This window comes from Protopterus annectens, chromosome 11.part0 (assembly GCF_019279795.1).
Source record: "Protopterus annectens isolate FY-2018-M chromosome 11.part0, PAN1.0, whole genome shotgun sequence".
NCBI lineage: Eukaryota > Metazoa > Chordata > Ceratodontiformes > Protopteridae > Protopterus > Protopterus annectens.
In genome coordinates, this window is record NC_056745.1 from 775,813,400 (window position 1) to 775,828,503 (window position 15,104).

General features: G+C 40.1%; 1 protein-coding gene across 5 annotated transcripts in view; it reads left to right on the forward strand.

Moving 5' to 3' along the window:
- KIAA1549 (KIAA1549 ortholog) overlaps window positions 1–15,104 on the forward strand; it is a 2,575,340-nt gene that overhangs the window by 2,437,840 nt on the left and 122,396 nt on the right. For all 5 annotated transcript variants that reach the window (XM_044088205.1, XM_044088206.1, XM_044088207.1 and 2 more), the window contains one exon: window positions 13,532–13,677. In XM_044088205.1, coding sequence (XP_043944140.1) covers window positions 13,532–13,677 — 146 coding nt within the window. The remainder of the gene's footprint in view (window positions 1–13,531; window positions 13,678–15,104) is intronic.

Here is a 15,104-nt window from a genome sequence, read left to right on the forward strand (position 1 = left end):
CATAAAGCAAAATAACCCAGACTTATCCCAGAGGGTTAAAGACATTATCCTGGAGGCTCGCAGACCCTCCACAAGGAAGACTTATTCAGCCAAATGGAAAAGATACCTCATTTGGAGTGCAGCAAAAGGAGAAAATGTATCATTAGCAAACATAGCTAACATCCTGGAATACTTAGCAGAACTTTTCCACAATGGCCTGTCTTACTCCTCCATTAAGATTCATGCATCAGCAATTTCAGCAGAATATAACATGGATCCTCCAGTCTTCTCTCATCCTTTACTCAGGCAGTTCCTGAGAGGAATTAAAATGTAAAGCCTCCAAGGAAGCCACCTTTGCCTACATGGGACCTTAACTTTGTGCTGGAAAAGTTAACACTTCCCCCTTTCGAACCAGCAGCAACAGCAGAATTACAGTTCTTATCTTGGAAAACTGCTTTCCTGCTTGCAATCACTTCAGCAAGAAGGGTTTCTGAATTACAGGCATTAATGGCAGTACAGCCCTTCCTTAACTTCCATCAGGATAGAGTGTCCTTGAGAACAAATCCTACCTTTATGCCAAAAGTGGTCTCCAGGGTATCCTTGAACCAAGCAATCCACCTGCCAACATTCTTCCCCAACCCACAGAACAGGGGGGAAAGACTTCTACATACATTGGATGTGCACAGGCAATTGCGCTATTATCTGGACAGAACCAAGACCTACAGAAAGACTGACCAGCTTCTGGTAGCGTATGCAACAGGAATGGAAGGAAAAGCAATTTCAAAACAGACAATCTCAAAATGGATAGGAAATTGCATTAGATTTTGTTACTCTTTTCATGGAAAGACAACTCCAGAAAACATCAGACCTCACTCCACAAGGGCTACAGCCACTACTACAGCTTTCCTACGAGGAGTGGCTACCAAAGACATTTTAGAAGCTGCTACTTGGAGCTCCGTGCATACATTTGCCAAGCATTATAATCTACCTTTATACTCCAGATCCCGAGCAGGTTTTGCAACTGCTGTTTTGCAAGGGATCTTAACTACACCATAATCATCTTAGTGCCTCCACCCCCAGTTTGGCTATGGTATTCTACCCATATGTTAGGACTGCAGATGCATCCTTGAAGGACATAGTACAGTTTTGTACCTACCATAAATGTAGATGTCCGAGAGGTATGCATCTGCAGTCAGGATTACCCACCCTCCTTCCCCTCTGTGGTACTCCTAGGGTATTTGCCCATCTTGTAGCTAGCTGGGGGGATCTATTATGGTGTATTTGTTTGTATATATGTATATACATGCTTATATTGTTTGCTCTCTACTGTTTGGAACCATTTGCATTTATCCAAATTTAGCCTTCCTAGAGGGCACCTGGCATCTGGGGCAAGAAACACTGAGGAAAATGGCATCGGCTGATGCCTTTATACCCAATAAACAGCAGCTATGACGTCGGGTGAAGTGTGACATCAGCCGAGGCCAGACCCAGACTTTGGAATCCGGCCGACCGTAGGGCTGCCTGAGGCAGGACAACCCATATGTTAGGACTGCAGATGCATACCTCTCGGACATCTACATTTATGGTAGGTACAAAACTGTACTTTCCTACAAGACCTATACCAATGGTAAATAAATTTGGATGATTTGAATGACATTTTGTTTGTAACATTAGATGTTAATTCACTTTTTACAGTCATTCCAAATGATGTAGGACTAGATAGTGTAAGGCTTTTTTGATGTCTGACAAAGTTTTTTCTAACTCTAAGGTAGAGCTATTGTGTGCGCAACTGGATCTAATACTAGAGAATAATGTTTTCATCTTTGAATCGGAATATATTTGGCAAAAACTGGGGGTTGCAAAGGGCATGGCATGTGCCAAATCTTATGCCAATATTGTCTTGGCTTATTGGGAAAAGCAGTCAGTTTTTACAGATATTAGATCTAGTTCACATGTGAAATTTTACAAACGATTTGTGGATGATGTCTTTTTTGTTTGGCAAGGACCAACCAATTTACTGCTGGGTTTGTAGATTATCTACAAAATACTATTTACTATACATTACTCTGCTGAGGATATAGACCTTCTTGGACACTGTAGTTAAGAAGTATGAGCTAGGTAGCATTTGTACTAGTATGTATAGGAAACCCCGTAGGAAGAACAACATCCTATACAACAATAGCATGCACCTCAGGCACATTCCAAGGAATGTGGTTAAAAACCATGTGCTCAGAGTAATGAGACTGCACACAAATGAAACAAAGCTAGAAGTTCTGGATACTTTATGTATGGAATTGTTAGAGCGTGGTTACACAATAGGAGTCATTGAAAGGGCTATTAATGAGGTTAGATCTGCCACTGGGAATGAGATTAGACCCTATATGCACCCTAGAACTATGAGAAAGATTGAGTTTAGCTTTTATGCTGACTGCACAGATAAGAACATAGTGTACTGGGCACAGTGCACTGTATTTGAAGGGTTCTGTATTGGGAAAACCAATCAAATGCTGAAAGAAAGAGTACTTGAGTATAATAATGATATACGCAATAGGAAAGAAAGTAATGCGCTAGCCGAACATGTGATGGAAACTGATGATACCCACCATTTTAAGTTTTTGGTTCTGCATAAAGTTGGTACTAATATAAGAGGAGGTGATATAGCTAATGAAACAGAATATATTGAGTTAAGATGGATTCTTGACCTGAGGGCTACTGTATACCCAGGTCTGAATAATGCTGTGTCTTTAAAACCTGCTCTGAAGAGAAGAGGATTGCATCAATAATTGCATCATGTGATCTAACATCCCTTAATTGTATGGCTGGTTATCTGTATATAAGGTTTTAAGTGTCTTTTATTTTTTCATGGTCTGAAGAAGTGGGTAAGCCACAAAAGCCCTCACCAGTTTATTTTGTGTACCTCTGTTACTGTTATTAAAACTGTTTTTACTCAACTTCAGCCTTTTGGACGTCCGTTTTTGGAATATTATTGTGTTTGGACTTAGTGTGGGTTCCTGCTGAGCTTTTGTTATAACCTTATCCCAAAGGTACTTCTGAAGACTCAGAAAGACAATTCAAAAGTACTGCTGATGACTTTCTTTTGGCCTATACACTGAAGAAGGCCAGATTTAATTTTGGGCCGAAACCGGTATGTTTGTGAGCCTCTTTGCTTTTTTGGTAGCTTATTATTAAACTACCTATTTTTCAGCGGTCTATCAGTTGCTGGCTTTTTTCTTCATTTTTTCTTTTGGCCTAGACAACATTGATTCTCCCTTTCTTTTCATCTAGCCAAAGGCAATCACCCCAAGTCACCTAGAAGCATGGACTTGCTCACACAACGAAATGTCTCTCTTATTCATCTGAACTTAAAGACATTGAACACTATGGCTGATATGCTTTTAATTCCCTCCAGCCACCATACTCTGAAAAAGTACTACAGGCTATAAAGGAGGCAAGAAAATTGCAACAAGAAAATCTTATATTTCTAATTGGAAAAGATTTTCTCTGTGATGCCACAGTAGAGGACAGGCTTCATATCTAGTGAGAATCCCATTTATCCACAAATACTTGGGGGAACTCCTCAACTCAGAACTAGCATAGATATCTAGCAAGTTGAATCTGGCAGCCATTTCATTCTTCCTGCCAACTGATTCCCCTATTCATTCATGTAATGAGGTCAGACAGTTACTTGCAGGTGACCTCCATATCAGGCATCCCAGGAAATCCATTCCTCCTCCCTGTGACCTGAATGATGTTCTTAAAAAGATGACCTTTCCACCTTTTGGATCATTTTCTTCCTCATCTTTGAAATTCTGTTTTTGAAAACAGTTCTGTTAGTGGTCTTAACATCTGCCAAAGGGTTTCTAAGTTATAGACTGTCATGCATACTCCTCTTTCCAAGTTTTTCTTAAGGACAGTGTTAGCCTTGGGCCTAATCCTACCTTTATGCTAAAAGATGTTACTGAAATGTCTCTGAATCAATCTGTCCGTCTCCTGCATTTCCTTAGTCATCAGAATAAAGGAGAAAGAATTGCTCATGTGCTAGATGTCCACAGACAACTTAGATTCTACCTGGGTAAGACAAAAACTATCAGAAAGTCTGACCAACTGTTTTCTTTTGAATAACAAAGGTGGACTTTCCAGTTTCCCAACGGGCCATTTCTAGATGACTTTTCCAGTCTATTTCTTTTTGTTATTCCTACCATGGTACAACTCTCCAGGGTCAGTCAGAGCTCATTCTGCTAGAGCTGTAACAGCCTCTTCTGAAGCCCCTTTCAAGGGTCTTGACTCAAACTCTATCCCGGAGGCAGCTATGCAGTCCTCCATTCACACTTAATAAAAATAAAAAATAGTTAACACTAAAAACCACAAATTTAATGAGAGAATAATAGTATTAATTGTTTTTGTTTACACTGGAGCTTCATCGAACTATCTACTTTACATCGCTCAAACATTTAAATATAAAATCATTAAAATGCTCATATGTTCTACTGTTAAATTTTGTAATGGGTCTACCTATATAAAATGCCTGGCATAATAGGCATAAACTAATGTAAACCACAGTTTTCCATTCACATTTTCACTAAACATTACAAATTTGCTTTTTCCAGAGCCAAAGCAATTTTTACTAGAACTATCCCTCAAAAGTATCTGGATTCCAGCTCTGTTTCGCAAACTTTCACCCAATTAGCACAAAAACTTTGAAAGTCATCCCATAAATAAGTAATACTACAGCAGTGATTTAAAGATGAACATAGTACACATGTGTAAGAACTTAGCATATCAGTAGATGTTCAAATAGATCACTTTTGCAGTATATGCACTCAGTCTTCTTCTCCCAGTTTGTATCCCCTTCTTTTTATCCTTAGCCGAGGTGGAGCCACCTTACTTTTCCCTTTCTCCCTTTTTTTCTCTTTTTTTAAATCCATTTTCTTTGAGTATTAGTCTCAGACTTTTTCTGGGGCATGAAACTCTGAGGATTTTTGTCCCCATATGCCCTTTAAATACTAGTACATACTCTCGTGCATAGGTCCGAAGTCAGATGTGCCACATGAAAAGAAAGTGCCCAAGCATTTGTAGACTAACCAGATGCATGGTATCCTTGGGAGGATTTGCCCCAGAAGTAAACAAAACTGTAGCAGTGATCTATTGAAACATTTTCTGTTATGGTAAGTTTTTACACAACTGTACTTTGTTGTGTTTTAGCTCAGTACAGTGCTCACTATTGCTTCTAAATTTTTTGACATAGTTGAAAAAAGGCATTGTGGCTGTCCTTTACATAAGTAGCAACTTTTGGTAGCTTTGGAGGATTTGACTCTCTTAAGTTCCCTGTTTATCTTTTTTGAGTTCATGTTTAGAGGTTGGAGTAGTTAGTTTATTCTTAGGAAAAGTAACTGTTTCCTTAAATTGTATAGATTGTTTATACTGGTTTTCTACCTTAGGGGTTGACCTTTTCTCTTGTTGAATGTTAAAAAAGCATGAAATGTCTTTAAGTGTTAATTTTTATGTGATCTCTCAAGGAGGACTGAAGTGCTTGCAATGACTAAACCATACAGTGGTGGTGAAAGGGAAAAAAACAGTCATGTAATATAATTAAAATGCTGTTTCATTAGTATGTAAATGCATTGTTCCTGAGAAATAGACAGACGAAAGAAATAGTTGAGTTACTTTTTGCTGTAGGAATGCAAGCACCTAAATAAGCTGATGTAATGTTTTCACCAAAAGGAAATGGCATAATGGTTTCCTGGAAACACGTCTGAGAAACTGGAATGTTTATATATTTGAGACTGGTCTTTTTTCTGTCTTGTCTTTATGTAGAGTATATTGAGATGACTACTTCCCTGTAATTTGTTAACTGCAATTTTCACCTGTTATTTTCTAGAAACTTAAAATAGTAAGGGTTCAGTTACCTTAATCTAGAGATAAATGTGTTTATCCATCTTAGATAGAGGTTTTCTTTAAATATTCTTGCCAGTATCACTCTTACTTTTGTACATTTCCATGCTTGATTTTTAGCTGCTACCAGATCGTCTCCTTGTTCACTGGATTGAAATGACCTGCCTCAACCTCCGCCGGGTTTAGCCTAACCATTGTATAGAGACGGTTTTGATATCCCATGTGCACTTTCTTATTCCTGCTCAAATTTTATCAGTAACTGCAGTGTTTGTTTTACTGTTTAAGCAAAGTTAATTTATTCACTTTTAAGTTCTTACAGCTGGTCTTTTTGATTATGTATGCAGTATTGTTATTTATTATCTAAGAGGAGAGTTATTTCTTCACTTCTGTAGGTTAACAAGTTGTGGCATCCATCTCCACTTAACTAGTTAATTAGATCATTTGGACGTACTACTACTAGTAAAACTATTAATGTGTGGGATTTCATATCCTTCTTAATTAAGAAGTCCATGACCAGCCTGAGTGGCATTAGTAATACTGTGTCAGGAAGAAAGCTGTGGGGAGATAGATAACTCATAGATTCATAGGTTCATAGGTTGGTACTAGGCTATCGGCCCTAGGGCCTATGCAAGCCTAGCCATAACAATTCCCTGGATATTTCTTCCAACAATATTTACTTCTCTGGACCTCTGTCTAGCAGGGCAACTGACATGATCCCCGGGGTGAATTTCCTATCTCCCATCCAATCATCAAGGTTTCTTTTGAAGAGGGCCAATGAGGCGCTCTGCTTGACATATATGGGCAGTCTATTGCAGAGTATGGGGAGTCTCTGGGTCAGGAACCTATCCCTCCAGCATGTTTTGTTCATTGTGATGACAAGGCTTAGATCCCTGGAGCGTGTAGCTCTGAGGGATTGGGATTTCTTTAAGTGGAGCATGTCCAACAGCTCTGGATTTGACATGGCCTTGTATGTTAAGCAGAGATCGCCTCTGAGTAGACAATATGCCACAGAGTATAGCTGAAGTTTTTTTTTGATGGTCAGCATATGGCATCTGCTTTAGGCCTGTGATTATTTTAGTGAGGTATTTCTGTGGCCTTTCCAGCTGTTGCAGATGTCTTGTGAGGTACATAGAAAACGGGGCATTATACTCTATAATGGGTCTAATGAGGGATAAGTACAATGGGACATTGACCTCCTTTTTTCTGGATGAAAAGCCCTTCGTGATGAGGTGTGCCAGATAGAAGGATTTCTTGACTGTTGTGGCGATGTTGTTATCAAATGTCAGGCCACTGTCCACCTGTGTCCCTAAGTCTCTCATCACACTTTCGATGTTTAGTGTCCTGCCACCTATGTGGTAATTCATGGGTACATGTTTTTTTCCAAAGGGGATAACTATACATTTCATGGCATTAAGCTTGAGCCCATGGCTCTGGCACCAGGCATCTGTTTCTGTAAGGCCCTTTTGTAGAATATCCACATCATTTGGGGATTCAATAATGGTTCCCAGTTTGCAGTCATCTGCAAACTTTGTTAGCCAGAGTCCCTTAGTGTTGGCCTGTATGTCAGAGAAGTAGATGCCAAACAAGAGTGGTCCCAGGACTGAACCCTGAGGTACTCCACTTGTCACTTGTCTGGAGCTGGATTTGGAGTTGGCTACTTTTACAGTCTGGGTTCTGTCAGTAAGCCAGTTGGCAACCCATCGAGTGATGTAGGGATTTATGCCCAGTTTAGTAAGTTTATCTATGATTCCAGAGTGGGGAATGGTGTCGAAGGCCTTGGCGAGGTCCAGATAGGCTGTGTGGACCACCTTACCCTCGTCCACAGCTCTGGAGACTGATTCGAAGAAGTCAATCAGATTCAGGAGACAAGATTGGCCCTTCACAAACCCAAACTGGGTGGGGTCCGGTGTTTGAAGGTTGCCAATGTCTTTGTTTATAAGTTCCATGATAATCCGTTCCATGCCCTTACAGATCAGGCTTGTCAGATTGATGGGACGGTAGTTCCCGGGATCCAAGACGGATCCTCCCTTGTGGAGCTGGATAACTGTAGCTGTGCGCCACTCAGTGGGCACGAAGCCTGAGGTGAGGCTATGATTAAACATGACACTTCGGTGAGGTGCCAGTTAATTTTGTAGTTCATGTAGTACACAGCCTGGGATGTCATCTGGTCCCATGGATGCTTTATTCTTAGCTTTGGAGAGTGCGGTTTCTACCTGTGTGGCTGTGATTATCGGAATTTGACAATCTTTTGGTATTGAGATGGACCCTTTAGGGGGTGAGGGGGGAGGTGAAGTTGGCACTAAATCGATCTGCCAGGATATTGGCAATATCCTTGGGATCAGTATATTTAATGCCACAAGGGCGGGAGACTTAAACCTCAACACGGTTATTAATAGGACGTGCTGGAGGGATAGATTCATCACCCAAAGACTCCCTATGCTGTGGAACAAAATCCCGGTTTATGTGAGGCAGAGCACCTCGCTGGCCTTGTTCAAGAGGAATCTTGACCAATGGATGGGAGATCGCAGATACACCCCAGGGGTTACCTCAGTGTCACTGCTCAACAGAGGCACAGCAAAATAATGGGCATAGTTTCTCCAAACTAAAGGGGTGGCGTAAGCCACAAAACTATGGGCTAGGCTTATAAATGCCCTCGGGCAGATAGCCTAGTATGAACCTATGAACCTATGTTGTAGCTCAGAGCAGATCTGAGCATTGCCATTGAGATTCATGACATAACTATAGAATGCCTTGTGGTTGTCTTTGGAATCTTTGGCAATTTTATTTTCGTAACTAGCTTTTGAGGATTTTATGAGGGATCTCTGCTTCTTACTGAGGCTGGTGAGGGAGTGTTTTGCATCCTGGGATTTTCCTCTTTTCTACAACAGTTTCTTCCTTCTGTTGCATAATTTCTTTATAGCAGGGGACCACCAGATTGGCTTCTTTTTTTTGGAGAAGAGCATCTTGGTTCTATTTGGGATGGCATGATTCATGCACGAGTTGTGCTCGTACAGTGACTTAATGTAGGATTCTGCAGTCGAACTTCCAGATCCTGTCTGCGTGGGTGTTGTGAAGTTTGTCACTTCTGACTTCAGTAGCATGAAGTTGGCTTTGGAGAAGTTTTTTAAGGAGGTTTCCTTACTGGGGGGTGGGGGTGGGATGTGGATGTCAAAGGTGATTTGCTTATGGTTAGACCTGACCAATGAACGGGTGACCACTGGTGTGGAGCATCTATCTCCCATGTTGGGAATGACTAGGATATTGAAGCCCCTGGTGGGACAATGGATTAGTTGATCCAGGGCATTGGAATGTATGAATTCCAAGAACCGTTGGGAAAAGGAGTTGGTACCCGAGTAGTTTTCCCAGTTAATGGCAGGGTAGTTGAAATCACCCAGTATTAGGGTGTTTGGTTGTATCTTAATATTTTCCAGTATGTTTAGAGAGGTGTAGTGAGAATCTTGGGGCATGGTGGGGAATCTGTATCAAGCTACAATTTGGATTGCAGTCTTACCTAGTGTTAGTTGCACCTGGAGAATTTCAGATGCTTTGTGTTGGGCAACTAGCCTGGAGGTGTAAAGATCCTTGGTGAATATGGACATTCCTCCACCTTTAGTGTTTCGGTCTTGCTTTTGTGGCCGAAAAGTGTGGTAAGAATTGTAGCCTGGTATTGCAGAGGTGCTCTCTGGAGCCTTGAACCAGGTCACTGTCTTCCTTGGGAATTTTGTGTGTGTGTGTGTGTGTGTGTGTGTGTGTGTGTGTGTGTGTGTGTGTGTGTGTGTGTGTCTGTGTGTGTCTGTGTGTGTAAATGGTAAAATGATAACTTGTACGCAAGTTATTGTGGGCAAGAGGAATTGGAAGACACTGTGGTTCACTAAGAGAATGGTGGAGAAGGGGCTTAGCAGTGCTAGGCCAAGGGCTGGGGGTTTTAAGTGGGGTGTGTGCAGTCTTCATACTTAAGACAGCATTGCATATCTCTTTATACTGTTGGGGCCAGGTTACATTTTGTGACTTGGTTATTCAGTCATGTGCTTATATTTTCATTTATTTTAACTGGCTCTTGCATGACTCAAGAGAGCATCTCTGTGGTGCCATCCAGGAGCTTTTCTTCACATTGGTGGCAGTGATGTCATTGATCCATGAAATTTTAGGTGACATTAGTAGGATTTAAACCCCATCTATGACATCATTCATCACAAAGACCATGTCTTCTATATTTCTGATACAGGCATAAGTTGCAGCTTCTAGTAAGACTCCAATACTTTAACTTTGGCTCTGGCATGACTCAAGAGAGCATCTCTCTGTTGGCACTTGGGAGCTTTTCTTCACATTTGTGACAGTAATCTCATTGATCCATGACATTTTAGGTAACATTAGTAGGATTCTAATCCCATTTATGCCACCATTCATCAAAGAACGACCATGTCTTCTATATTTTTGATACAGGCATAAGCTGCAGCTTCTAGTAAGACTCCACCTCTTTATCTTTGGCTTCTTTATAAGTTTTCAATATTTTCTAGAGAGTTGCCTCCCATATCTGACCTTATGTCAAGGAACTCTGTCTCTCCTTGGGGTTTGTATTTAATTTTAAAGAAGTTTGCACTGCAGTCCACTCAAAAACATCACATACTTTGAAAAACGGAAATAAAATGTTTAGATTTATCCACCTCATACCATTAGTGTACTATCAAAACATCAGTCTGGCTCACAATGTAGTCCAGATGTACTTTCCTTTGTAGTGTCCTCACCTACAAAGTTTTAGTGACTACTGCCCTCCTGTTAAAACCCTTCTCCACTTTTGGAATAGCTCACATTCCCTTAGGAGCACTGATGATACCCTGTTAATCTGCCCTCCCTGTACACTTGCCATAGCATAGCTGGAAAATTGTTTCCTAGATTAACAGCACTCCAGACATATGTAACTCAAACACCCTAGACAAATTTCAAAACTTAAAAACACTGGGGATAGTTAGCAGTGCTTTTGCTTTGATAACAAATGTTAGCAGATATTGTTCTTCCCTACTCACATTAAACAAGTCTGACCACAACTAGACCAGTTCCAGTTGACACTAAACTTCTGTGTATTCTGTAATTATTGTGTTGTATTAACAGATTATTCTGTGACATATCTGGCTAAGTGATAAAACCCACAGGGTCAGAGTTGCTGGAGCCATGTCAGACTCAAATCTACTTTCTCTGGAACAAAAGCAAACACAGGAGGGTTATGGCTGACAAAGTTTGCAGATGAGTCGAAAACACATCTGACACAGATATCCGGATAACTGGTGCCAGAGCCATGGCCTAAAGTTAAATGCCATAGCTACCATATAGGTGGCAATCCACTGAGCACAGAAGAAGTCATCAGGACATTCATGTTCTCATCACTCATTAGACCTATGATTGAGTACAATGAATGTATCTGACCAGACACCTGCAGAAAGAACTCCAGCTCTATTCAGTCTCATACCCGCTTGCTCAGAGGTGACCTGTGCCTGACATATAAGGCCATGTCAAACCCTGATTTGATGAATATGCTTCACCTCAAAAATCTAGATCCCTCAGAACCACAAGGGAGACTTAAACCTTGACACGGTTATTAATAGAACATGCTGGAGGGATAGATTCATCACCCAGAGACTCCTATGCTGTGGAACAAAACTTCAGTGTCACTGCTTGGCACAGCACAGCAAATAATATATATATATTTTATTCAAAAAAAAGGGGGGTGGCGAAAGCCAAATAACTATGGGCTAGGCTTATAAATGCCCTTGGGCAGATAGCCTAGTATGAACCTATGAACCTATAAGTAATATTGACTATTCCGGAGCTAAATCCATTTGATTCCAGATTTTTGTATATAAAATATACATGTATTCTTACACCAAAAATGTTTTCTCTTTTTATTAGTATATATATATACTAACCACATACAGTCACTTTCAATCCTTGAGCATCCTAACCTACCCACTCCCCCTGCTACACCTACCAATATGTCCATACCTATGTTCATGACCTTAATGGACTGTAGTTCAACAATTACTGTTGACTTGCATTGTAAGTGTATGAGTGAATTGTTTATGTTATTGTCAAAAATGTGTATTGATGGACTGTACAGATCATTACTGGAGATATGTAACTCCTGTTTATGTTGTCACTGTGTTTACTGTGCTCTCTGTGTATTAATACCCATTTACTGAATGGTATACAGTTTCCTTTTAAATCAAAAGACTATTATCTGTCAAAAAATACTATTTTCTGTCATTGTCTGCCTTTTGGGTTTTGGCATGGTTTGTATCTGAAAGGTTCCTTAGACTAATGTGCTTGCTTGTTAACAAATATTAGAATAAATAAATCTTCCATTTGAGACTGCTGCAAAAGCTGATTTGAAGTGCTGGTCTTGGAAAACTATTTTCCGTAGCAATTACTTCTGTTAGAAGATTTTCTGAAGTACATATCTTATGTATGTAATTCCTCTCAGGCTAGTCTTCCATAATGATATAGTGTCATTGCACTCTAAACCTTCCTTTATGCCTGAGGTAGCCACTGAAGTAAACCTTAATCAAAGTCACCAAAATTTTCCATATCATTTCCAAGTTTCTCAAATAGAGGTTAATAAAGCACTCTAATCTTTCCTTTATGCTTGAGGTAGCCACTGAGATAAGCCTTAATCAAAGTAACCAAAATTGTCCATATTATTTCCAATTTTTTCAAGTAGATGTTAATATCTGTGTCATTGCTGGATGTCCACAGCTGAGACTTTATGTAAACAGAACCAAATCAGTCAGCAAATATTCATAACATTTTATCAGATTTTCTAATAAAAGTTTGGTTGCAAAGTTATGAAAGTTACTTTACTATTGGCTCTGTTATGAAAAATGTAATAAGAGACTGCCCTTTGTACATACAACACACTCAACAAGACCACTGGCTCCCTGTTGGGCATTTTAGAGAAATACATCTTTAGATTGTAAATGCAATGCTGCTACTTGCTACGTTCAGTGCTTCCAAATGATAATAGTAGCTGAATGTGATCTCTAGGTCTAGTTCTTCTTTGGAGCCATGGTAGTCAGAGATGTGTTTCCATAACATCGACCCAGGAGGATACATTTGAGACACTGTTTTGTCAGTTGATGAGGATGGACTTTCTCCTACTAGGTGAAACAATTATGTACTTACCATAATGGTAGATCCTGAAGACTACAATCATCCTCACCAACAAACCCACTCCCCTGCTCCCTGCCTCATGGCAGACATGGTCTGGACTATTTTTGCTGATTTTGTTTGTAACTGTGTTCCCCTTTGAAATCGCACAACTGAGATCTAAAGAGAAAGCTAAATGACAGAACATTATGAGTAAAGAGGAGGGGCTAATAGCCTGGGAAAGTTTTAAATGCTAAGATGACAGGAAGCCTGCAGTTTCAGTCCTAGGGATCTTGTAGGTTGATGAAGATGTATTTGTTCTTCCAGCTAAGTCATTACTGTAAGTATAAAAATATCATGCCTTATGTCTGTATATGGTAGAAAAGGTTGTATTCTCTTAATAATTATTTGCTTCTGTTGAGACATTTTTACTTTGTTATATGCAAACCAGTTCATTGTGCTGAAAGTTTTAAATGTGTTAGTTACTGTAGCTATGTTTTCATATTGGTTTGTTCTTTCACAGGCAAGGATATGGTCCAGGCTTCCTGCCTCCCACGGAATTGATACGGCAAGAACAGTCACAGCCAGAGACTCCATATCCTAACAGAGGAATCTATCCAGAAGATATACCAGCTGTAGCACGGCCGCGACCAGTTGGAAGTACTACAGGCATGTTCCCCCGGCTGGCTTGTACTATCGTTCGTTATCTCAGAACTGTTTACTCATTTAAGAATTAAGACAGTTGCATGCCCTAAAAAACAGATAAAAAATATAGTGCTTATGTAGAATTTACCTTATTTGGATGGCAGTTTTTTAATGTTTCCTTCATACAAACTTAAGGAAGAAGGCCCATGTTTAATTTTGTAGAGTGCTAAATTGTTTGGCTTTCAAAACTTTGCTCAGATATTTTACCTTAATTAAGTAAAATGTTGCATTAGTGTTACATTCTCTGTTCATCCCAAGTGTCACTCTAGCAGTGTAATTTATTATCCATAGGAATTAACCACAGGCTTCATCTGTCTTCTGATCTTACTTGCATATTTTTGGACATTTTCAGATTGGGGGTGGACTGCTACCTTAGCTCACTACATCATATGATAATTAGAAGGGAGACCATCCTATGCCATTTTCTTTTCTCTTTCTATTTTTCTTTTTCTGTTTTTGCCAGAAGAAGTGATTATTCACCAGGTTGTCTGTTCCACAGTCTCTTACAGGAGATTTACAGAGCAATAGATACCCAAGAGGGAATCTCTTTCTGTCTTACTGTATATGTTATTGATAGTACATATATTCAAATATTCGAGAGATTTTTTTTCATTTTGAATTGTATGGATTGCTGCAAATTCCACCAGAAGACTCCCATTTATAAGTGCCTCTTTTGAGCCACAAGTTCTCTTTCTGTGAGCAGTGTGCCATCTTTAATAAACATGCATCATTAGTGGGGCTGAAATCTAAAGGCCTTTTTCAAAAAGTTAGTGACATTAACTGAAAGAGCTGCTACCACTGCTGGGATGATGGTTGCAAGTGTTCTAAGAAGTGCCTCCTCAAGAGGTAGAAAAGGACACCAGAGATTAACACTTAGAGTCTGTTGGCATAGAGTGGCAGACTGTAGTGCTCTGCTAGTCCTCTTAAGGTCTGTGGGTCCCTGGCTGTGGGAAACAATGCTTTATTTGTCTTTAATTTGTCAGCCTGCACGTACTGTCACCATCTGTAGTAAATTCTTTGTAGGCAGCCAGTGGGAGTTTACCTCATGTAGCCAACCAGGCTTCCAGCAAAGTGAACAAAAGCTGTAGACCAGACTTTCCGGCACGGATTTCAGGTGCTTCACAAACACTGCTATGCCATCAGATGAGATGTTCCTCATTAGGTCAATGTTGCCATTCTCCAAGCTGTATGGGTTATATCCTGCTTAGGGTATAACAGCTAGCCAGCTTCCAAAGCTTAAGGGCACTTTCCTTATACCCAAACTGTTAAAAGCTCGAGCAGTGCATGGAGAAAATCATTAGTATGGGCTCCGAGACCTTCTGAGCTTTCCTGCCACTGAAGAACAATCATCTTGCAGGTTTTCAAGGATCGATGGTCATCTAAAATATCTC